Below are 22,870 nucleotides of genomic sequence, written 5' to 3' on the forward strand. Positions count from 1 at the left end.
ATAAGAATGGAACTCTTCAGTTGAGAATGAGTTGGCTGGTGTTTCACACTTGACATCTTGAAAATAAGATAGAGCTAGCCCCGCAAGTACACAGAGGCAGAGGAGCATCATCAGTGTCTTCCCTGCTCCCCAGACCACACCCACCAATCTGACCCGCACTCACACCAACAACTGTTACTTTACTGGCTTTGACCTTCCAACAGTCTTGAGTCCAGAGCGCTCTGAGTCCCTCTCACTCGTGTAAGGTGAGGAGGTTCAGATCCCCATAATGGCTGCCCAGACTCTCCTTACTGTCCTCAGCTCTTGTCTTCTTCCTGGTGGCCTGTGGCTGTTTGACGCTTCCAGCTTCATATACTCTTCTGATTTGGGTGCCAGGACACTTGCTCCACCCCCAGCATGCACTAGACTTAGCAGGCACGGTCCCTGCCGAGGGCCACCATCTCATCCAGCCACAGTTGAAGGGACAGCCCCATGTGGCCACATTCTGCACCACTTAATCCCACCCCTGCCTTGGACACCACTGATTAGCTCAAGGGTGACCCCTTCGTTCAAGAATAGTCCAGGCTGTAAATAGGCCTTGTGCAGGAGGACACAATGGAGCCCATTAGATTTTTCTCTTGGGAGCCTAAAGTGGTTATATCAGGTGACGGGGAAAAGTAAACTATGAGAAAGCAAAGCTAAGAGGAGAGCAGAGGTTTTCAAAGCACATCCCAAGGAGTCACTGGGGTTCTGTGGAGGTAACGCAGGGCGGACTCAGGGGGGAGCTGTGTGGGAGGAGCCAAGACTGCACCCACTTTATTCAGACCATTTCCACTCCTATCAGTTTTTAAACATAAAGTATTGTTTGAAGAAACATTTTCACTGTTTTAAAGTGTTTGAAAATCATAAAGAAGAGGAAAAAATAGAACTAGTGACAGTTAAGGACGCTAGATAATAAATATCCAACAGCGAGGCCCTGGGAGAATGGCTGAGTCCCATGAACGCAGACCACTGGCTCAAGACCCCTGCCCTCCTGCTCTCCTGGGCCCCAGCTCCCACTGGCTTGCCCTGGGGCCTGTAAATGTGTATCCTTATAGTAAACTGCCACAACCCTGTCCCAGGTCCTCTCCGATTCAATCACGTACGGCAGCTGAGTATTTCCTGCATCTAAGAAACTCTGCTAAAAGAACCCCAAATACCCACAAGGATGCTCCAGTAGAAAGAGATTTTAACCCAAAATATCACAGCTCTTTTCGCCTATAATTGGAGGATCTGACTGTTGCATTATGCACGTATTTTAGGCCCTAAAACTTGGCTTATTTTTTGCCTTTGTTTTTTTTTTCAACTTTATAATCTCTTAGATTAAAGAATTTAGTAATTTCCAGGTCCCAGGAAGGAGAACACTGAAAAGATACCTCTCAGTGTTGCCTTCTAGAGCCCTCTTCCTGACGCCAATGGAGTCGGATGGGGGTGAAGGAAGAGGAGGAGGCCGAGGCGTTGGCACTGCTGTGACGGTTCCTTCTCCACTGGACAGCACACTCCATGTGGCGGGGCCACGCCTGGCTCCCTGCTGTACCCCAACACCTAGCCCAGAGCCTACTATACAGCAGGCATTGAATCAGCATTTATTGACAGGCTGGCTGACTGACCCATGGCTCCAGGTAAGATTCTTGCTTTCTCGGACAAGCCTCCTACCTTTGGGAAGTCTATTATGTTTGTTCAAGAGTCTTAACTCAATGACAGAAATTCAGACAGTTAATTATCTTTCTTTAGGGCATTAGGTTATCTTTGGAAATAGGATGCTTGGTGGCCTGTCCTGACATCCTAGAATTTCCTGAGAGGAAACGTGAATTAACTGCCCCTCTGTAATTCTATTAATTTTTTAATGGTTACCCAAGTTAAGTAGTTTCTATATAATTTTCATAAAATTAGGTGAATTCTGAGGCCTAAGCATTTCAAATTCAATGGAAGTTAACTGCCTGTATTTTCATTTCTGAAAACTCATACTGAGATAAAAGTCTTCTGTAAAAATATTCACAGCAGTTGACAGAATTATTCAAGTACTTATTTAATGCCAAGAAAATGATCTCAAATTAAAAAGTAATGGAGAATGGGATCCTGAGCTGTCATTTTAAGGTAAGCCTGCACAGGTGTGACTTTTTTCACTACACCAGAGCACTTCTGTAAGTTGAACAAGTGGACAAATATCAAAATAGAAGTCAGAAAATTGTGACTGAGTTCCTTTGTTACCACCATTTTAAATGATCTCTACAAACAAGTCACTTTCTCTTAGATTTTGAGCAAAAATTAAAAAAAAATTTTTTTAGTAAAACTTATTCTTTTTATTCTTTTAACCACAGATGCTCACTTAAAAAAAGTCTGTATGGGTTCCTTTTTCGCGGCGCCTTGGAGGCAGTCGGTTGCTTCAGAATGAAGCTGAACGTCTCTTTCCCGGCCACCGGCTGCCAGAAACTCATTGAAGTGGACGATGAACGCAAACTTCGTACCTTTTATGAGAAGCGCATGGCCACAGAAGTTGCTGCTGACGCTCTGGGTGAAGAATGGAAGGGTTACGTGGTCCGAATTAGTGGTGGGAACGACAAACAAGGTTTCCCCATGAAGCAGGGTGTCCTGACCCATGGCCGAGTCTGCCTGCTACTGAGTAAGGGGCACTCCCGTTCCAGGCCAAGGAGGACTGGAGAAAGAAAGCGCAGATCTGTACGGGGTTGTATTGTGGGTGCCAATCTGAGTGTTCTCAATTTGGTCATCGTAAAAAAAGGGGAGAAGGATATGCCTGGACTCACTGATACTACCATGCCTCGTCGCCTGGAGCCCAAAAGAGCTAGCAGAATCTGCAAACTTTTCAACCTCTCTAAAGAAGATGATGTCCGCCAGTATGTTGTGACAAAGCCCCTCAACAAAGAAGGTAAGAAACGTAGGACCAAAGCTCCCAAGATTCAGCGTCTTGTTACCCGACACGTTCTGCAACACAAACGTCGGCGTATTGCTCTGAAGAAACAGCATACTAAGAACAAAGAAGAGGCTGCAGAATATGCTAAGCTTTTGGCTAAGAGGATGGAGGCCAAAGAAAAACGCCAGGAACAGACTGCCAAGAGACGGAGGCTGTCCTCTCTGAGAGCTTCTACCTCTAAGTCTGAATCCAGTCAAAATGAGATGTTCTAAGAGTAACAAATAAATAAGATCAGATATCCAAAAAAACAAAAATCTGTATGTTTTTATTGACTATAAAAGTAACACAAACAAATACGCCAGAAGAGGTAGTAAAGCCGCCTTACCTTAGAATATATACGAATCTGCTTCTTAAATTGGGACAGAACAAGGAAAAAGCAAGACAAAAGACAAAATTGTCCCACACATTTTGGAGTTTGGAGAGAGACAGAGACTGATACAAAGTATTTTCTGATGTCTGGGTTATCAGCAGATACCTGATATTTATTATATGCATGTGTGAAATTTGCTTCTGTCATCAACAGTTTTTTTCTTTAAATATCAAATAATCTTCCCCTTTTGGGCAAATCAGGCTAATAATATCAATGTGAAGAGTCAGGGGAAAGTTATGGGTCATTTTAGAATCTTTACTGTTATAGACTTGATGGTCTTAATCTCCTAGTTCTTAAAAAAAGTAAAATCGATGGGAATCTTTGCCATATAGTTTTAGGAACTTTTGGCTAACTGAGGAGGCAATGGCAGGGTTTAGTTATTGGCGGGGCAAACGTGACTTTCATTCAGTCACTTATTCATTCAAGCAGCATTTACCGCATTCCTCTTACACACCCATCAGTTAAGGCAAAGAGGCCAGATGTTTTTGCTGTCTCCCCTCCCAACCCCCTTCTTGTGGCATATCTAAACACAAACCTGATTAACTACAATATAAAACAGAGGGCACCCAGCACTCTAAGATATGAATGTGACATCATTAGAATTTAGGGGGTGAAGGGAGATCTTCTTACTGGGCAGACTGGGGAAGGCTTTTCACCTTCAGCATGAAAGACAAAGTGGATTTCAACAGTGGAGACAAGAAGGAAGGCTGTACAGTCAGGGAGAAGCACGTATGCAAAGGCAGAAGGGAAGATGGGGCAGTTGGGGAAATGATCAAGTTTGCCAAGAACCTGGTATAGATAAAGGACAGTGCTGGTAAGTCTGAAAAAATAGATTGGCCCCCAAACAGGACGGCTCTTAAATGCCATGCTGGGGAGTTTTACCTTTAAGTGGGCAGTGGGCAGTGGGAAGTCATTCAAAGGGCAGAATGCTTTAAGAAATGTAGTTGCAGGAGATTAATCCAGCAACAGTACACAGAATACAGTGGCGGGTGGGGGGGATGCCAATCGAGGGAGCATTACTATCCTCCCAGTGACAGGAACTGAGGACAGCTTTGGGGGCAGGAAGAATGAAAATGAAGGGCAGATTCAGAAAACACTGCAGGCAAACATCAGGATGGCAGGAAGGAAGGGCAAAGGACTAACGTTCATTGAGGACATACTATGTTACTCTAACGCATAGTAATACATAATACAGGATGAACACATGTCTTGCTTTTCTTGGCAAAGTCTGAGTTTGTGCCTTTTTTCCTTTCCTTTCTTTCTTTTTTTTAATTTTTTTGATCATGGGATAATTAGTAGTTAGTGGCCTCTTTCATTCTCAGTGTGTTCTGGTCTGGACAATATAGCACACAATCATGCTTTTTTATACTTCTACTTTTTGATTCCTCAAAACAATCCTTCAGTTTATACATGAAGAAGCTGAAGATCTGAGGAGTTGCCTAACGGCAAGTGGCCAATAGGTGGCAGAGCCTGGATCTGAACCAGGATCTGTGAAGTCCCCAAACCCCTGAACTTTCTCCTACACCTGGTTTCCTGCCCTCAACTTGTGATGGGTCGTGGAGGGCATAGAGCTTGGGAGGTTCATTCAAAGAAATAGGAGGTGTCAGGAAGAGTCAGGTTCTGGTAAAAGATGACATGTTCTGGTTTGAATGTGTGGTCTGTTAGGTCTTTACGGTGCTAAAAGGATATTGAAGCAGTTGGAGATACTGGCTGGAACTTGGGAGCAAAATCACACTCCAGTTATGGATTTGTGAGCTTTCCAGATCGACAGATGCAGGACCCTGGGGCTGAATGACATCGCCAAGTATGAGACCGCAGGACAAAGGTCACAGCTCAGATGCCTGCAGCGGCCAGGCAGGTGACACACATGAGTGGGGGTGGGTGAGGGGCAGGCAGGAGACAGTAGGCAGTGGCAGAAGGAGGCGTTTGTGAGCATTATCTTAATTTCCCCTGGAAAGATTTGCAGTTTTAGATAGAAACAATACGGCCATTAATACTGTAGTCTATTTCTTAATTAAAGCTGGCAACTAGAGCAATTTCCTGTAATTTAATTAAAAAGAAATCACAATATATTTATTAAAAATAGTAATTTTGTTAACGATAAGACTAATGAGTAGAACAGAAAATTATAAATTGTAGTCATTCAACTTTTACCCACTTGTTTATCCTAGGAGAGACCTCAAGTAAGAGGTTTTAAAAAGTGCAGTTAGTTCTTATCAAAATCACTAGCGACATGTAAGTATATTCAAACAAATTGCAGTGCATTTTTGGATCTGTTTCTTTTCATTTTTTCTTTAGTGGAGGTGCTGGGGATTGAACCCAGGACCTTGTGCATGCTAAGCATGTGCTCTACCACTGAGCTATATCCCCACCCCACCAGATACACATTACTATATATAAAACAGATAAACAAGTTCCTACTGTATAGCACAGGGAACTATATTCAACTTTTTGTAAATAACATGTAATGGAAAAGAATCTGAAGAAAAAAATATATAAATATAACTGAATTGCTTTGCTGTATACCTGAAACTGATATTGTAAATCAACTACATGTCAATTAAAATTTTTTTTAAAAATTGCAGTGCATTTTTACTGTCCAAAATAATAGCCAAATATAACTCAGACACGATTGTCATGAACATGTAAGTGAGGGTTGGGGAGAGGGTAGAGGAAGATGCGGAGCGAGGAGGGATGGGGGTAAAGGGTGGAGAGTCTTTCAAAAAGCAGTATGTCCAGGTTTCCAATTTACATACCAGTTCATTTGCATTGGGAAGAAACCCTGTAATTTATTAATAAGAACTTAAGTGAGTAGTCTTATCATTGCTTCACACTTGTAATTAAAAGCTAACAAGCACTATAGCCTTCTGGGGCACCCACCTGTGGTTCTCAAACTCTTCCTAACATTAGATTCACCTGGACTTGTTTACTGGGAGGCCTCAACTACAACACAGATGGCTGGGCCACATCTGAAGACCTTCTGATTCAGTAGCTCTGGGATGGGTTGTGAGAGTTCGCATCTGTTACTAGTTCCCAGGCAAGGCAGAGGTTGCTGGTCCGGGGACCACACTTTGAGAAGCTCTGGTCTACACACAAGTGAATATGCCAGATGGGGCTGGCTGGCTTCTGCCCTTTTCAGAATCACCGTGGAGCACAAACATCCACCCAGGCTCTGTTTCTCATGGCACTCTGGAAAATGATTCAACGGCATGGCTTCAAACAGAGCTCCAACTTTTTGCCTCATTGTCTGTGTTCTGAATCCAACCTAGTTTAATATTTTGGAAAATGTTACCCTTTTCTGTACTGAGCAAAGTAAATATTTTGTCAGTTGTTAAGGATGAGCTGCAGAGTAAGACCTAAAGATGTATCCAAATTCAGCAGGAAGGCTTGGAACTGCTTTGGAACTTTTTCCAGATTGTGATTTGTAATGTATTTCAGAAGCCAGCAGAAATACCAACCACTCGATCTATTAAGAAAAGGCTGAATGAACCTTTTCACAGCAGATTTTTTTTTTCCACACCAACTCTCATTATGCTTGGCAAAGGAAAGAGAAAGGAGAGACAAAATGCTTTTGTGTCCATAGGATTTCATCTAAGTATTGTTCTCATACAAAGAACTTAGTAGCAGAGTTTTAGAACTGGAAGAAATTGTCAACAATCCCTTTTTGACAATTGAAACAGCTAAGGCCCAAGGAATGGAAATGTCACTTGCTTGAGAACAAGAGAGTGGCAGAGCTGGAGTTGGAATAAGACTCAAAGGCTCTTGATTCCTGGGCCAGAACAACATACCACAACACACCACCTCCATGCAGCAGAATCATGAGAAACTGATTTAAAAAGCAAGCAAAAACAATACTACCAATAATGCATTTTAGGGGGAAGGTATAGCTCAAGTGGTAAAGTATATGCTTATCATGCGTGACGTCCTGGGGTCAATCTCCAGTACCTCCATTAAAACAAGCAAACAAACAAACCTAATTACCTTAGTAGAGGAGGACGGTGTACCTCAGTGGTAGCAGGCGAGCTTAGTATGCCTGAGGTCCTGTGTTCAATCCCCAGTGCCTCCATTTAATAAATATATATAAACCTAACTGCCTTCCCCTCCAAAAATTAAAATAAAAAAATGCATTTTATACTGCATTTTCTCTGAAAACTCCTAAACCAACTGGTTACTGATGGCTTTGCCTACTGGTCAGAGAGAGAGAGCTGGCGGGCAGATAGAAGGCTTTTCTCACCTTCCTTACTGCATTTCCTGAAGCATCTTCCATTCTAGCGCTTTGGGTCTCTTTAACGTGGTGTTTGGGCTGAGACAGTAGAAACAGGTCCCTCATAATGGTAAAATTCACATTTTGACGAAGAAATATGTAGAGGAGATTCACAGAGGGCAAGGGATCTGGAGATCATTGGGGTCACACATCTCATGAGTAGACGAGGAAATCAGAGCTCTCAGGAGCGGAGGAACTTGCTTGGGTCTTCAGTCTATTAAATGAAGAGCTAACGCTCAACTCCGGACCTCTTGCCCTGGAGCATGTTGCTATTTCTACCTTACCAACCTGTCTACTATAGTATAGTGTGTTGATGTAAGCCAGAAAAATGCCTGCTTCACTGTGAGTCTAGATCCCAAAATACTGAGTCTAGTCAGCATTAAGAAAGAAATATGGTCATTGTAATAGCTGACGTTTCTTGAGTGTTAGCTATGCCAGGCACTATTCTAAGCACTTTTACGGAATATTGCCTCTAATCAGTCATGGCACTGGGGAAGCTAGAATTCCATGAGGTGAGAAACGGAAATTAAGGGTGAGATGAAATAATGAATGTGAAGCACTTAGCACAGGGCCTACCTTGTCTTCCCAGGACATGGGATTAACTACTAGATGCAACAATCCACTGTAGGGATTTAGACGAGCTCTCAACTCACAGAACATACTAATACTAGCTGTTATTATCACATTTCCCCCTCTTTCTTCATATGGAAAAGACCACAGAAATTGGATCTAGATGAAAGTTATGAGCCATCCAAGATTCAAACATAGGTAATATCCTTGGGAACCGGTTGCCACCAGTGGAGACCACACAGACCACAGTGTAGCTTGGACCAAAATGCTCTTGAAGGGCAAATGCTGAAGCCAGAGACCACAAAAGAACAGAATTAAACAGGTTTGTATTGGGCGCTGGTTTCAAAGAGCTCAGAGGGTTTACCGCCCATCTCTTCATCAGTCTTAACCACATTCAAGTTGGAGAGGAATGTGAACAGAGTATGAAGACTTCTTTCATATGAAGGCAGTTTGCAAAGACAAAACTGATCACTCAAAGTCAGTGGGGAGGACCCAATTCCCTTAATAAGGAAGTACTGATCGACTGGCAAAGGGTAAGAATGTCACCATTAAGGAAGATGAAACAATACTACTCACTAAAGCACCCACGGCAGGTCCACTGCCTTGTAAATTGCCTCCTTGGGAACGCTTGACGTACCAGGTGCCTGCACACGGGCAAGAAACTACTATGGAAATCCAGACAGAGTCTGCCCTCCTCCTGCCCACTTCCTCTCCAACCTGGCAGCTAGAAAGGATTCCTTCTGTCTCTGTTACAAAGGGATAAAGGAGGATCAGTGGGTAGAAGTTGCATGAAGGTAGATCTTGGCTCAGGATCAGAGAGAACTCAAAAAACTAGTGGTATCCAACAGTGAACTTGCTGCTGGCTGAGATGGTGTGTGCTCGGTGGGCGATCACCAGTGGGGGTGGGCACCAGGGAACACTTAGGGGGTGTGTAGTTATTGGCATCACAATTCTTATTGTCGTTGTGATCATTATCTTATTAGCCTTTCAGCAGGTAGATGTGGGTATTGATTAGAGCTGAAGATGGTTCCACTTGAAGAGAAGCCAAAAAACAGATGAGAACTGTAGTTAGGTGAACTTGAGTTTGAATCCAGGTTCTGTTGTTTATTAGTTATATGACTTAGAATTGGTCATTAAACCTCTTTATGCCTGAGTTTCTCCAACCGTAAAATAGACAGTATAATAACTATCTCTCCTGTCCATGGACTCATTCATTCACCAGATACTCATAAAGCATCCACTGTGGGCCAGGCACTTCTCTAGGTGCTGAGGAGCTGGTGGTGAACAACACAGACAAGACATCTACTCTCAGGGGGTTCATATTTTCATGTGTGTGAGAGGTTGGGAAAACATCCAAGTAAACATAAATATAACAAACTAACAAATGGACTAAATATTTACGCAGATAGTAATAAATGCTATGAACTAAATAAGACAGGATGTCCAAGATAGCTTTAGTTAGGGCAGTCAAAAAAAGACTTCTCTTAGAAGGGGACATACATGTTGGAACCTAAAGTAAGAGACGGGACCAGCTTTGAGAAACTCTATCAGAGGGAACAACAGCAAAGGCCCTGCCATCCTACCTGGCTGGATGCCTGTGTTTAAGATGAGGTTGGTGATAAGGATTAAAGGAGAGAAAGTAGCATGATCTGTACTACAGTTCGTGGCACATAGGAAACATTCATATTATTCATATTCAAAAAATTCCACGACATACGATGCCCTAATATAGCTAGGGCAGACGGAGGCAGCAATTCTCCACCCTCTGACACCCTCAAGTGCCCAGGCCTCACCGTAGGGACATGCCACTCTGCTAACCTAACCTACCCCACCTCACCCTAGCATGATCCAGCTCTTAACCACTGGAGAGGACAGAATTTCAGGACTGGAAAAGAACTCGGTGCGTCCATGTCCCGGCTCTCACAACATGACAAGGGGTGATTTGAGGACTCCTTGGAGCAGCCTCCTCTGAGGCAGGGAAGGCTGGGGCAGGTGAGGAGGATGGGACTCTGGGCCTCCTGCCCTTACTTCAACCAGAGGATTTCTATAAGCATTTATTTTTCACTTGAAAAAATGAACTGTTTTGTTAAAACAGCTCCAAGGCTTGAAAATACCAACTGAGTACTGTTTTTAAGGTAAGGAAACTGATCCTCAAAAAGAGATCATTTAGTTGATTCATTGTGACCTGGGACTGAGGCTTATCTCCCGACTTCTGATTTATAATTTCCCCATATGTATTATTACATAAAAACACCATCCTGATTTTTATGGGTATGGGATTTGTTTCTGTTCAACTTTACGTCCACCAGTATGTATTCCCTTTAATAAACATGTTTATCTGGGTTCTGATCCTTGAGTTCCGATACTTTGGAAAGAACCACTTCTATTTAATTAATTTTGAACAACAATCCAGGACCAGTTTTCAGCGTCTTGCAGTTCATAGAGTTTTCCTCAGAACCCAAAGATGTGTCAATTAGGGCTGAGGAGTAAAATTTGAAGGAAACAGGATTAAAGCAGCACTTTATGAAAAGTTTTTAAAAAGCTGCATCGTTCTTTCCTACTTGAGAGAAAATGAAAACTGAAATTGGTAAAAGAGGAAACAGAATCAGGAGTCAGAAAGCATCAGAGGTTTAGGAAAACAATAAAAGACACTATTTGCAAAATATCGAGAACGCACACAGGATCCTTCTGGGTAAGTATTTCTTAGGAATCACACCTGAGATAGTGGAAACAGTTTATGTTTTGTTTAGACTCAAGTTCTGGTGGGCAAACACTGGAAGCAGGTTTAGAGGAAGGCAGAAGTCTGCAAAGACTAGTAAAGACATACGTCAAACACCCGCTTCAAGGACAGGAAACTGGCTGGGAGAGTTGGGGCAAAGAGAGGCAAGTTTCGAGTTGGAAGAGGACACAGTAACAATGGGGAACATGATGCTTTATTCTATTCGTGACCTCGGAAAGCAACAGCGGTACGGGAGAAGGTGACTGAAGGTGTTTCCTGGATGAGCTGACAGTAGCCAGGGATAAGTCACCATCTTTGAGTCAGTTCACGCTGGCAGCGAAAGCCAGGTGACGGGAGCATGCATACAGGGTTGTAAATGGTCAGAGCTCAAGGCACTCTCAGAAGAAGGCTAACAGGTTTCTCTTCAAAGGAGAGTAAAGGCTTGCAAAAAAATCCCACAACTGGATGGGAAAAAAAACCCAAATGAGGACAACACTAGCGGTAAGTATAAGCTAACATCTTCACTCTATATGGAGTTCATTCAAGTTGCTAAAGAGAGTGAATTCACAAATGAGAAAACGCAGGTAGTAAATACACCCGTGGGAGAACGTTCACACTAAAACCACAACAAGATGCTGTGTTTCCTTCTGCTGCACGAGTGCTGACAAGGGTGTAGTGAAACCGGTGAGCTCGTGCGCTGCAGGGAGCCTCGTAAATCCATTCAGCCCTTCTAGAAGGAGAGCAGTTTGGCAACACGCATTGAGCTGTAAACACGGTCAGACCACATGACCAGTAATCCCACTGGTGGAAATCTATCCTAAATTTAAAAATATGTGAACAGCTATATCCATAAAGGTGTTTGTTGGAAGTGTTTAAAATATTGTAAACTCAGAATGAGTAAGGGATTTCAATTCAATTCAGCAAATGATAACTGAATACCTATAAGTAGCTGGGTACAATAAAGCAGAATTCCTTCCCTCGACGATTCATAACCACAACTTAATGCCTGTGCTCTTTTCAATATTATGAAAACATTGAAAGGGAGGAAACCCAGTTTAAGAGGTTAAAATGTGTGTGATATATTAAATTAAAAAAGCTGTACACAAGGATTCTACTTACCGCAATGTTTAGGAGAAAAAAAACAAATGAAAAAGCCCAGAAGGAAATAAACTAAAACACAATGATGGAATAATGCGTTACATTTTCTTTTTCTTGATTTTTCTCTAATGTGGTTACAGTACCTTTAAAATAAAGGACAATAATAAAAAGGAGAAGAGAAACAGAAAAAATAAGGTGGTGACTGAATTAAGGATGAAGATTAATGGGGAAAAGTACTAAGTGTACTTAAGAATTTTTATTTATTTAAAAACTGCTTTTCGTTGTATATCTTTAGTAATTATTAGTACTAATGATTTGTTAATTCAGTAAACTTTTATTTTAGTAGAAAAATTATGAGGGTTCTAAATCAGAGATTTACTGAGTCTCACCCATGGAAGCCTTCAGAATCTCACATAAATAAAAGTTACTCTGAAGCATGAGCTTATGAAATTCTGCTACTTAGAAATGATTTGCTTCCAAGGTTTGCGCCTGAAGAACAGGTAAGATTCTGGTGTCCTAACCAAGGTGGGAAAAGTGGCTTCCCCCAGGCAAGGACTTCCTAGGGGCAATGGGGCAGCATTGTCTTTAGCAAGAAGGAGCAGCCGTGTTCAAGGACACAGAGGCCCACGGGGGCATGGGTTTCCAGGTATTCTGAGTCCCCATATTAACTGCTCCAGTTCCTTGGGCCTGGCTCTTTCCAGGAGACCCAAAGACAGTGTCAGTTCAACTAACACTGATGCAAACACCCACAGGATCAAACTTTGTGGGTTTAAAAAAAAAAAAAAAGCTCTTTTTTGAGGCCAAATAAAAGACTCTTTTTACGTGGCCATTGAAAGTTCTTGGATTTTTCTTTACTTTGAACCAAGCACATTTGGATTTGAGCTTGTCATTCTACTTCTCACCGCAGGGGCCTTGAACCCCTCATACCCTTTCTGCTCTTTCACGACAGCGGTGATCCAAAACCTTGCCTCCCTCCGGGAGCCCCTGATGCCAGGGGAGCACAAGTGCACTGAACTCCTGCATTCCCCACTGGGTGCCGCGAGCTGTGAGAATGGCGTGCTGGCATCAACTCTGACTTCTTCTCTGCATCCCACCTAACCTAGGTTAGATCATCCTTCCCAATTCTTCCTATTTCCTAAACATGTTTCCTGAACCCCACTCCCAGGATCAATTTCCACATCATCATAGTTCTTGACTGCAGACAATTGAAACTGACTCCAATCATCATTAGCCCAACAACAACAAAAAGCAGGTTTTGGAAGGCTATCAGCAGCTCAAAGGACCAAAAGGTCTGAAGGATCAGGCTTGTATAATACCAGGAACAAGAGCCCTAGTGTGGTCATGGGAAGCAAGCAAGGTTTCTCTAACAAGCTGACTCAAGTTCTGCGTTAGAAAGAAATTTATGAAAACGTGAGTGAAAACTAAAAAGATCTCAATTAGATACACGTAGTATTGCACCTGCTATTGACTACTAATTGCAGTTTTACCACCAACTAGTAGTGTAATCCTGCATGAGTTATTTTACATTTCTGAGCCTTAATATCACCCTCTGTTAAATCAAGAACCAGGTTAGAGATGGTTTAAACCATGGCTCTCTTCCGGCTGTCATGATCTTTGAGTCTCTACCAGGAGGGAGAACCTGTCTGAGCCCCTCCTCTCCCGCCCCCACGCACCTGGGGAAGACACCTGGAGGCAAGCGGAAGCCACTTCTGTTAAAACCCAATGCAGCCATAGAACCCTTCTCAATACTCCAGATACCTGCTACCCATCGGCTGGAGTTCGCATGTAAGGGGAAATCAATTTGCCACTCCTGTTCTGTGGTAGGTTGTTCTGCTTTCACAGGATGAGCTAACCCAGAAAAACCAAGATATCCTAAGAGCATCAGACAAAGTCTTTGCTCAAAAGAATCCTTGAGACCAGCTCTTGCCCTGCTGCTAAACATCCGTTCAGCTTGTACAATCTCCCTGGTAACCGAACACAGTAAGGTGTCATCTCGTCAGCCTGAAGGTTTTGTTGTGTAGTTCAAACACACTTCAGGAGCGCTCAGCATGGCAGTCTTCATTCAGTTCTTACAGGCCTGGTCTTTTGTCCTCCATTCTCCCTGTCCACACACCTGATGTTTATATTCTGCTGGAATCCTCCAAACTGAACATAATGGAACTCAGGGAAACCTAGAAAAGCCCTGAGTCCAATTCAGTCGGTCTTAATAATCAAAAGATCTGGAAACAGCAATGCCAGAACTTTGTATAATTCAATCAGGATAAGGTAAGGGAGAAAGAGTCTACTGACAGAAAAAAAAATTAAAAAAAATATGAAAGAAGAGTCTTGACAATTTCTTGCTTCCAAATCAAAAGGTTCTTATCACCCAACAAGACGTGTTAGTTAGGACTCGATTTGGCTACATGTATCAGAAAGACTTGACATCTCAGTGCCTTAGAACAGGGGTTAGCAAGCTCATGCCCATGGATTCAATCTGCCCTGCCACCCACTTGTGTAAATTACAATTTTATTTGAACATAGTCCCTCACCTGTTCATGTGTTGTCTACGGCTGCCCTGGTACTCCGACAGCAGAGCCCAGCAGTTGTGATGCAGATTATATGGCCTACAAAGCTGAGAACACTTACTGTCTGGCCCTTTACAGAAAAAGTGTGCTAACCACTGCCTGAGAGTGTCAGTTAAGTTCTCTCTCATCTAAAGAAGTCCAGAGGCCAGTGGCACGGGAGAATTAATCATCAGAGAACAGACTCCTTCTGTCTTTCTGCCTTGACATCTTAACTTCCATCGTCAAGGGCACCTCATGGTCCCAATAGCTTCTGAGACTCTTGTTACCATTTCTAATATTCCAACCAAAAAAAAGAGGACAAGCAGAAGGTAAATGGAGAGCCCTCCCTGATGAGTCAGCTCTTACTAAGTGGCCTTCCTGGAAGTTCCACAAAACACTTCCGCTTACATTTTATTTGTCAGAACCTAGCCACTTGTCCTATCTAGCTGAAAAGGGGACTGGGAAATAAAGGTTTTTCATTTTTGTTTTTGTTTTTAATTTCTGGTGGCCCTGTGCCCAGATGAAAATGAGCCTCTTATTTTGGAGGAAAGAGAGGGTGGATACTGAGTGAGGCATGTAGAAATCTCGGCTATAAACCACTCTCTAGTGAAACCATGACTAGCAGATTCACAGGTAACCTGTGCTTTTTTCCATTTGGGGGCGGAAATTTTTGAAGAAAAAAGACTTTGTATTCTGACATCATTAATACTACTTCTTTTGTCTTATGTTTAATCATTTGGTATGTATATGGGCCAGTTATGTCAGTGACTATCAGAACAAAACAACAGAAATATTATAGACTAGGTGACTTAAACAACAAACATTTATCTCCCATAGTTCTGGAGGCTGTAAAGTCCAGGATCAAGGTGCTGGCAAGATTTAATGTCTATTGAGAACCCTGTTCCTGGTTCACAGCCAGACTTCTCACTGGGTTCTCATGTGACAGAAAGAGAATGAGAGAGCAGTCTGGGGTCCCTTTTATAAGGACACTAACCCTATTCATGAGGGCTCCATACTCATGACCTAATCATCTTCCAAGGGTCCCTGTCTCCTAATCCCATTACCTTTGAGGGTTACACTTTCAGCACATGAAATTGTGTTTGGGGGGGGATACAACTATTCAGTCCATCATAGTGATTGATCAATTCATTCATTCAGTGAGGCTTACTGAGGACCCACAATGTTCCAGGCATGCTGTGATGACCCCCAGTCCCTGCCTTCAAAAAGTCCAAGTCAACAAGGGAGACAGACAAGCTCATGGACAGTGGCCTTTCAGGGAGACAAGTTTCCTGGGAAGGTAGATATTGGCACATCATGGAAAGCATATAGGAAGGTCTGAAGACTTGAGCTGAATATTGAAGAACTAGTTGGAAGGAATTTGTTGGGTGAAGAAGTGGGAGCAAGGGCATTCCAATAAGAGGGAGCAGCATGTGCAAAGACATGGAAGAGCAAGAGAGAGGGAATGAGCATGGATAATCTGGCTGAGCACAAGGTGTGCTGGGGGGGGCAGGGGGCACAAGAGATCAGCCAGGGAGATGGGCACCCATCACTTCTAGAACAGAAGGGACCTTGGCACCAAGGTGGGTTTCCTCTGGACAGTGATGAGTAGGCATTGAAGGGTATCACTTGGGAGAGTGACATGATCAATCTGTTTCATGAAGATCATTTTGGTCATAGAAAGGATAGATCGGGGTGGGGTGAAGAGGTGGGAAGATAGCAGAAAGCTTCCATTTACATATCTTGCAATTGTGCTAATGTTAAAATATAATCTTGTATTATTTCAGGAGACGATCCATTCGCCCAAAAGCTAAGTAATAAAGAGATACAATGGATAAAAATAACCTCTATTTCATTTAATTCTCACAGCCATCCTGTGAAACCCCACCTTACACTTGAGGTAACTGAGGCTCAGAAAGTTAAGCAGATTTTCTAAATCTCACAGCTGTCAAGGGGCAGAGTGGGGCTCACATTAAGGGTTTCTGATCCCAAGTCCAGTGCTCTTTTTACTGCATGCTGAGAGCAACAAGCGTTCTAGCCTCACCTCACCCCTCAATCCAGTCCAAGCAGTACTATTTGCATGGCTTGGCAGGGACACATCTTAGTGGCACTAAACACAGGAAAACATGGAGGCATTTCCCTTTAGTTACTTTATGAGGCAAGATACCAGGAGTATTTCCTTAGGTTTTGGCAAATTCTCTTAATAGGAAAAATCAACCATATATTTTATTATCCTTTGTTCAGCGGAAATTATTCAAACACCCGTGAAAGATCTGTTCCCCATGATTCTAACTTTCTATTTGATTCTAGTCTTTCATCATTTATGTGGAGAAATGTAAGAATTCTTTACACTTGTTTAAAGTCTAGAATAAATTAAATAATGTTTTTATTTTTTTAAATTGTTCTCGCAGATTTTTGTCTTCTCAGAAAGAACTTTCCTGATACCTGTTCTCATCCCCCAACCTCCATGTTTGAGTTGGAAGCTATCTCTTATTTATTACGTTATGCCACAGCCCATCAAGACACTTAAAAACCTGCACTGTGATGGTTGGTTTCCTTGTCTTTTTCTCCACTAGACAATAAGATCCTTGAAGTCAGCAACAGGGTATTTATTTATCTTTATATCTCCAGGCACAGTAATTGGCATTTGATAGCCCATAATAACTGTTTGTAGAGTAACTAATAAAATAAAGCCACAACGTAGGTAGACACATACGATTATATTTAAAATGATACTGCAGTAGAATATTGACCACATTAAAAAACAATCTACCTTTGCTGTAGTAGAAAAAAAAAAAAAAAGTCTAAGCTCTGGGACAACTTCAGGGGCATGGAATAATCCAGAGGGGTTATTAGGGGTCCGTTTTGCTACCTGTTAAGACTTAGAATCATAATGGTTTTTAAGAAGTTGATCCGGAGATGGCTGCTTCAGGGTTCCTCCCCCGACCCCTGCCCCAGGTCACATCCCCCACATGAAGCCTATGCTTTATAGATTAAGTCTGCTTTTCTTGGTTTAAAAGCAAAGTTTCTGCTTCCTTGAGCTGCTGTCTTAGGAGATCAGATGTTACGCTGGGCATATACGCCTTTTAAAATTCACTTTGATTTCTATTCTTTGACTGCTTTCCATACTGGTGCTTCACAGTAGGGAGCCTTTAAGTTTAGTTCAAATGGGAGCTAAATTCAAGGGACCTCTTGTCCAAGGCACACAGACTCAAAGCTCTTCTACATTCTCAGCAACAGATCAGAATTCATTATCCTGTCGGTCCCTGGCTCAAAACGTGTCTGGATGCTGTCTTTCAGAATTGCCTCAGACCCTGTTTATATCCATGCCCTTAACCAGTCTCTAACTCTAGAACGGTGCCTTCCACCATGACCTTTCTTTCTTCCCTTCCATTTGCTTTGTTAGGCTCAGTCTTCCTCTTTTCCTCTGCTCTTAAGCCCCTAAACCCAACACCTTCAGAGCTCAGGGATGCAGAGGGGAGAGCCACTGGGGCAGAGTGAGGCAGAAACCCAAAATCAAGCCTCGAGCAGAACAGTAGGGAGCTGAGGGCAGACTGACTTTCTTCCGTGATGTGCTCCTTCCTGTCCTAAGGCAGCAGGTGGAGAGGCTGGGGGATGGCTGAACACAGGAAACATAACTGCTGAGCTTCTAAGACTGTGCAGGGTTACTGAGAAGAGAGGATGGAGAGGAACTGTTAGAAGCATTACACCATATAGTTGGTCTTCAGGGACGGATGGAATCTGAATTGTTGGAGAGATGGGTACCAGTTCTTCTCATCCAGGGCAATTTTGCTTTCCAGGGGACATTCAGCAATGTCTGGAGACATTTTTGGTTGTCACATCTGGGGTTGGGGAGGGGTCATTACAGTGCAAGGAGACCAGAAATGTTACTAAACATCTTACAATGTACCCTCTCCCCCACAACAAAGAATTATCTGGCCCAAATATTCAATAATGCTGAGGCTGAGAAACCCTGGGCTATAGGAAAGACATTCAGAGCAGGTGTCATACTGTAAGAAGGGAAAAAATGTAGAAATTAACTTATTGTTGGAATTTTAAAAAATCATGTAGATCACATCTCATCGTCCTTCACCTCATCTAATGTTTGCACACGAGGCACTTTGAGAGACACGTTCACACAGAAATATTCATTTGCTCTTGGTACAGAGTACAGCTAGGAGATGGGCCACGTGAACAGCCTCTGGTACTCCCGGACCTGGGTTAGTCCACTCTGGTGCTCACATCTCAGCTTCTTGTGCTGTGTCTCCTTCATGGCCCCAGTCATCATGAGCATCTGTGTCATCCCTTATTTGGGACATCCTATCCCACTAGAGTGTAAGCCTCCTTGAGGCCAAGGACTGGGTCTGATGTGCTTCCCGTCTGTCCCAGGACCCAGCCCAGTGTCTGGTGTGGCGGGTGGGCTGGGGGAGGCTACAATGTGGATGCTGGAACCACACTGTGTGGCTGAAATCCACACTCCACTACCAACTCACTGTGTGACCTGAGACAAGCTACAGCTTTCACAAAGTCTCATTTCCTCATATGCAAAAACAGAGATAACTAGAAGGAAATAATATTAATATATGCAGAGCTCTTAATTAATATTTGTTGATGGGTGAAGCATCACAAAGCAAAAAAGATAGGGCTAAAAATCTGCCTACCAACCACCAATGAAGAAAATGAAGAATGAAATAAAACACATAAAAAACCTTGGCTTTTACTTTGTGGGAACTTTGAAATTTAAGAGTTTTCTTCTTGGTTGTGTAACAGATGTGGAAAGCAGTTTGTTAGTTTTTACAGGCAAAAGCAGTGAAAGCTTTAGCAGGATGTACATATTTGCCTTATTGATTTTACTTCACAATAAATGTTCTCCTCGCTTTCTCTGCTATGTCCAGTTTTCTTACTATATTTATTGTGATAGGTTAATTTCATTTTTTATTGTCTCCTGATAGAAACTGATTTACGGCACAATGGTAAATCAACCTCAAAAGGGACTTTAACAGTTTTTTGTGGTTGAACACTACTAGTCTTCTTCCTGTAGAGATGCTACTTCTTTCTACAGTCTTAGATGCTTCTGTGTCTTAGGATGCTTTCAAGCACACAGAGGAATGAAATCTTAATTGGTTTGTAATTGATATTTTCTGCTCTTTACATCTACCCTCCCTTCGGGTCTCTGATCCCTCACTACTCTTCATTTTCAGTTGATTATTTCCTACGTGTGTATCTTGCAGAAGCTCTGGAAGGAGGCACGATTTTTCATCATTCTTTCATGTGTACAATTATTCACTTGAAATGCAGGGAGCATTTACTGAGTCCCAGTGTATTCCAAGCTCTGCTCCCAGCTCCTGGGCACAGCAGTGAACACACAGGTGAGGTCCTGCCCTCCTGGAGGGGGCATTCTTGAGCTTGAAGGGAGATTGTGAGACAATAAAGAGACAAATGAACAAGGTAATTTCTGACATTATGTAAAGGAAACCAAGAGCATGACTGCATTAGTTTCTGTGCCTGCTACCACAAATCACAAACTTGGTGGCTTAAAATAACACAAAGTATTATTGTACAGTTCTGGAGGTCAGAAGTCTGACACGGGTCTCAATGGGCTAATATCTAGATGTCGTCAGGGCTGCTGTCCTTCTGAAGGCTCCAGGACAGAATCTATTTTCCTGCCTTTTCCAGCATCAAGAGGGCATCCACATTCCTTGGCTGGTGGTACCTTCCTCCGTTTTCAGAGCCAGCAATGGCCGATTAAGTCTTTTTTTCTTTTTTTTAATGTTCATCTTTTTAATAAACTTCCAAGCAGTTCTCTACACTCACAAATTTTATAGCAATTTGTGAAAATTTCAGTTGCTTTTATACCCTTCACAATACATTGTCAACCTTTTTAGTTTGGCCATTTCTTTTCTTTCTTTTTTTTAAAATTGAAGTCTAGTCAATTTACAATGTTGTGCTAATTCTGGTGCACAGCATAGTGATTTAGTTATATATATATTCCTTTTCGTATTCTTTTTCATTATAGGTCATTACAAGGTATTGAATATAGTCCCCGTGCTCTACAGTAGGCCCTTCTAAGTCTTTCTTAAATCACCTCTCTCTCTGACACTGACCCTTCTGCCTCCCTCTTCCACATTTAAAGGACCCTTGCATCCACCTGGATCATCTAGGACATCTAGGACATCTCTTTCTCTTTAAGTCAGCGGATTAGCCATCTTCACTCCATCTACAATCTCGAGTCCCCCCTCTGCCAGGTAACATAACACATTCACAGGTTTCAGGCATTTGGGCATAGACATTTTGAAGGCCATTAGTCTGAATACCACAATGATAAATAAGGGAAAACTTTAATTTTAGTAGCCTCTTCTATACCTACATTGAAGATATGTTTGATAAATTCAATACGTAGTGAACGGGTCAGAACGATATACATTTGCCTCTTGTTAAATGGCCACAAGAGATGTGTGTTCTTTATGGCAGAATTGGTGATGGGTGGGTGGTTTCAGCCAACCTTCCAGCTTAACCTAAAGTTATCCCATTGCAGAGAGGCTCAGGGGCCCTGCCACAGCGGGATCTGGAGGAGAAGCCCCTCTGCTCTTCTCTAGCTTCTCCTTGGGGGCTGGCCCCTGCGGTGTCACTGGCATGGGACCCCTCGTGCGGTCCTCCTTGCCCTCTTCCCAGCAGGCTTTCTTCCTGCAGCTCCCTGCAGCTCCACCACCTTGATTTCTGTTGGTTGCAGCAATTTTTCTGAATTATAAAGTGGAGGTTTTTTTTTTTTCTTTAATTGTTTTTTGTTTTTTAAAGGATCCTAGGAGAATTTACTCCAGATAAGGAAACTGAATTTTAGAATAGCTGGGGGAAATATCTAACATGATTTAGAAAGACGTTTGAGGGGCGACTGTGAGATGAGGCAGTTTTATGAGGTTGCTTTTATGCAGCATAAATATGGTGACTTAAATTTTTAATTTCTGCAGTGTTGCTTGATTTTATGATGCCACTCTTTTCTCTTTTTTTTTTTTTTGCTGGATGTATCCAAAGCACGCAGTTCTCCCTCCTTGCTAAATTATAGCCTTCCATTCCTCAAAACGTCTCCTAAGAATTAAGCGTTGACACTCTAACAAGACCAAGCATCAGTGGCCCTTCCTGCCCCCTGATTAGATAAGACAGTTGGCTGCACACGTGTCCCTTTGCTTCTTTGACTCATATCCATCTATCTCACTCTGGTTCACGGCTGTGTTCTCCGTGCAACTGTAAGCTCTCAGCAGGAAGGGAGGAAGTGGCCCATTGCTCTCATTCTGCTCACACTTCTGCACAATGGCTAGTGTTCTGCAGCCAACAGTTGCTATGAATTATTTCAGTCAAACGCATAGCTTGAAAATGCTGCTGAAAAATATTAATTTTACTTCCCAGCTAGCTTTTACCTGTAGAACTGAACAGAGGCCGTGTCTATCAGGAAATTTTGAAATTCGTTTTTCAGATAAAATGGGTAACGCCAAGCCACATTCAGACATTTGAGAAGACCAAGCTGACTCAAATGAAGATAAAAACTCAGCAGGGTGTTTCTTAGCATGCTTGCTCTAAATGTCATTCTTGGCTCAGTTTATACCCACTTAGATCTAATTAGAAATGACCATTCATACAGACATTTTTCTTTCTCTATAGAACAGTTACTGAAATCTCTGACCTAGAAGATGGTAAAGCAAGTCTGGAATATCCTAAATTGAAGATGTGATTCTACCAACCAAAATTCTGAGAGGAAAAAAAACCTTCTAGGCAAAACAGATATGTGAGGTTTGTGATGCTTGGCAAAACGAGCTGTGAGAAACATGGAACTGATCGTGTTTCCTCTCTATTTTTTATTTTCCTTAAATCCACCCTAATGACAAAATATCCATACAAATTCATTTATTTTACATTCTATTCTCATTTGGAATTGAGAGCAGGAAAGAATCCACTTTCTATGGCTCAGAATGTGAGTTTCCTGACCTTTCATTCTGCTACAGGAACTCAGAGAACAAGTCATACATCAATTCTATGAACAGGAGGATCTAGTCAATTATACTGTGTTTTATAACACAAATTTGAAAGGGTGTGTGTGTGTGTGTGTGTGTGTGTGTTGTAATAGTTACAGGAAATCTAAATTGAAACTTTGCTACATGTAACTATAGTGCGCACTTAGATAATTGCTTTTTTGTAAACATAGTTTCTTACAAAAATCTTAGCTTGCTGCTATGGAAGCAATGACATTAACAGAAATAACAGTGGTGCCACAAATCTTTGGGGATTTTTTTTTAATGGAAAGGAAAATTCTAAAACTAAAAATATACTTTTTATTTGCAACTATGGGAATACAAACAGCAGAAAAACA

General features: G+C 42.3%; 2 protein-coding genes across 4 annotated transcripts in view; one reads left to right on the forward strand and one right to left on the reverse strand.

Moving 5' to 3' along the window:
• AIG1 (androgen induced 1) overlaps positions 1–22,870 on the reverse strand; it is a 220,018-nt gene that overhangs the window by 86,171 nt on the left and 110,977 nt on the right. The window lies entirely within an intron of this gene.
• Positions 1,506–3,336, forward strand: LOC105077284 (small ribosomal subunit protein eS6-like). The gene is made up of 2 exons (XM_074368245.1): positions 1,506–1,640; positions 2,340–3,336. The coding sequence occupies exon 2, from the start codon at positions 2,410–2,412 to the stop codon at positions 3,160–3,162; it is 753 nt and encodes a 250-aa protein (XP_074224346.1). The 5' UTR covers positions 1,506–1,640; positions 2,340–2,409; the 3' UTR covers positions 3,163–3,336.

This window comes from Camelus bactrianus, chromosome 8 (genome assembly GCF_048773025.1).
Source record: "Camelus bactrianus isolate YW-2024 breed Bactrian camel chromosome 8, ASM4877302v1, whole genome shotgun sequence".
NCBI lineage: Eukaryota > Metazoa > Chordata > Mammalia > Artiodactyla > Camelidae > Camelus > Camelus bactrianus.

Bases quoted from the DNA above. Each gene is read 5' to 3' on its own strand.
- LOC105077284 (XM_074368245.1), top strand. From the start codon at position 2,410: ATGAAGCTGAACGTCTCTTTCCCGGCCACCGGCTGCCAGAAACTCATT.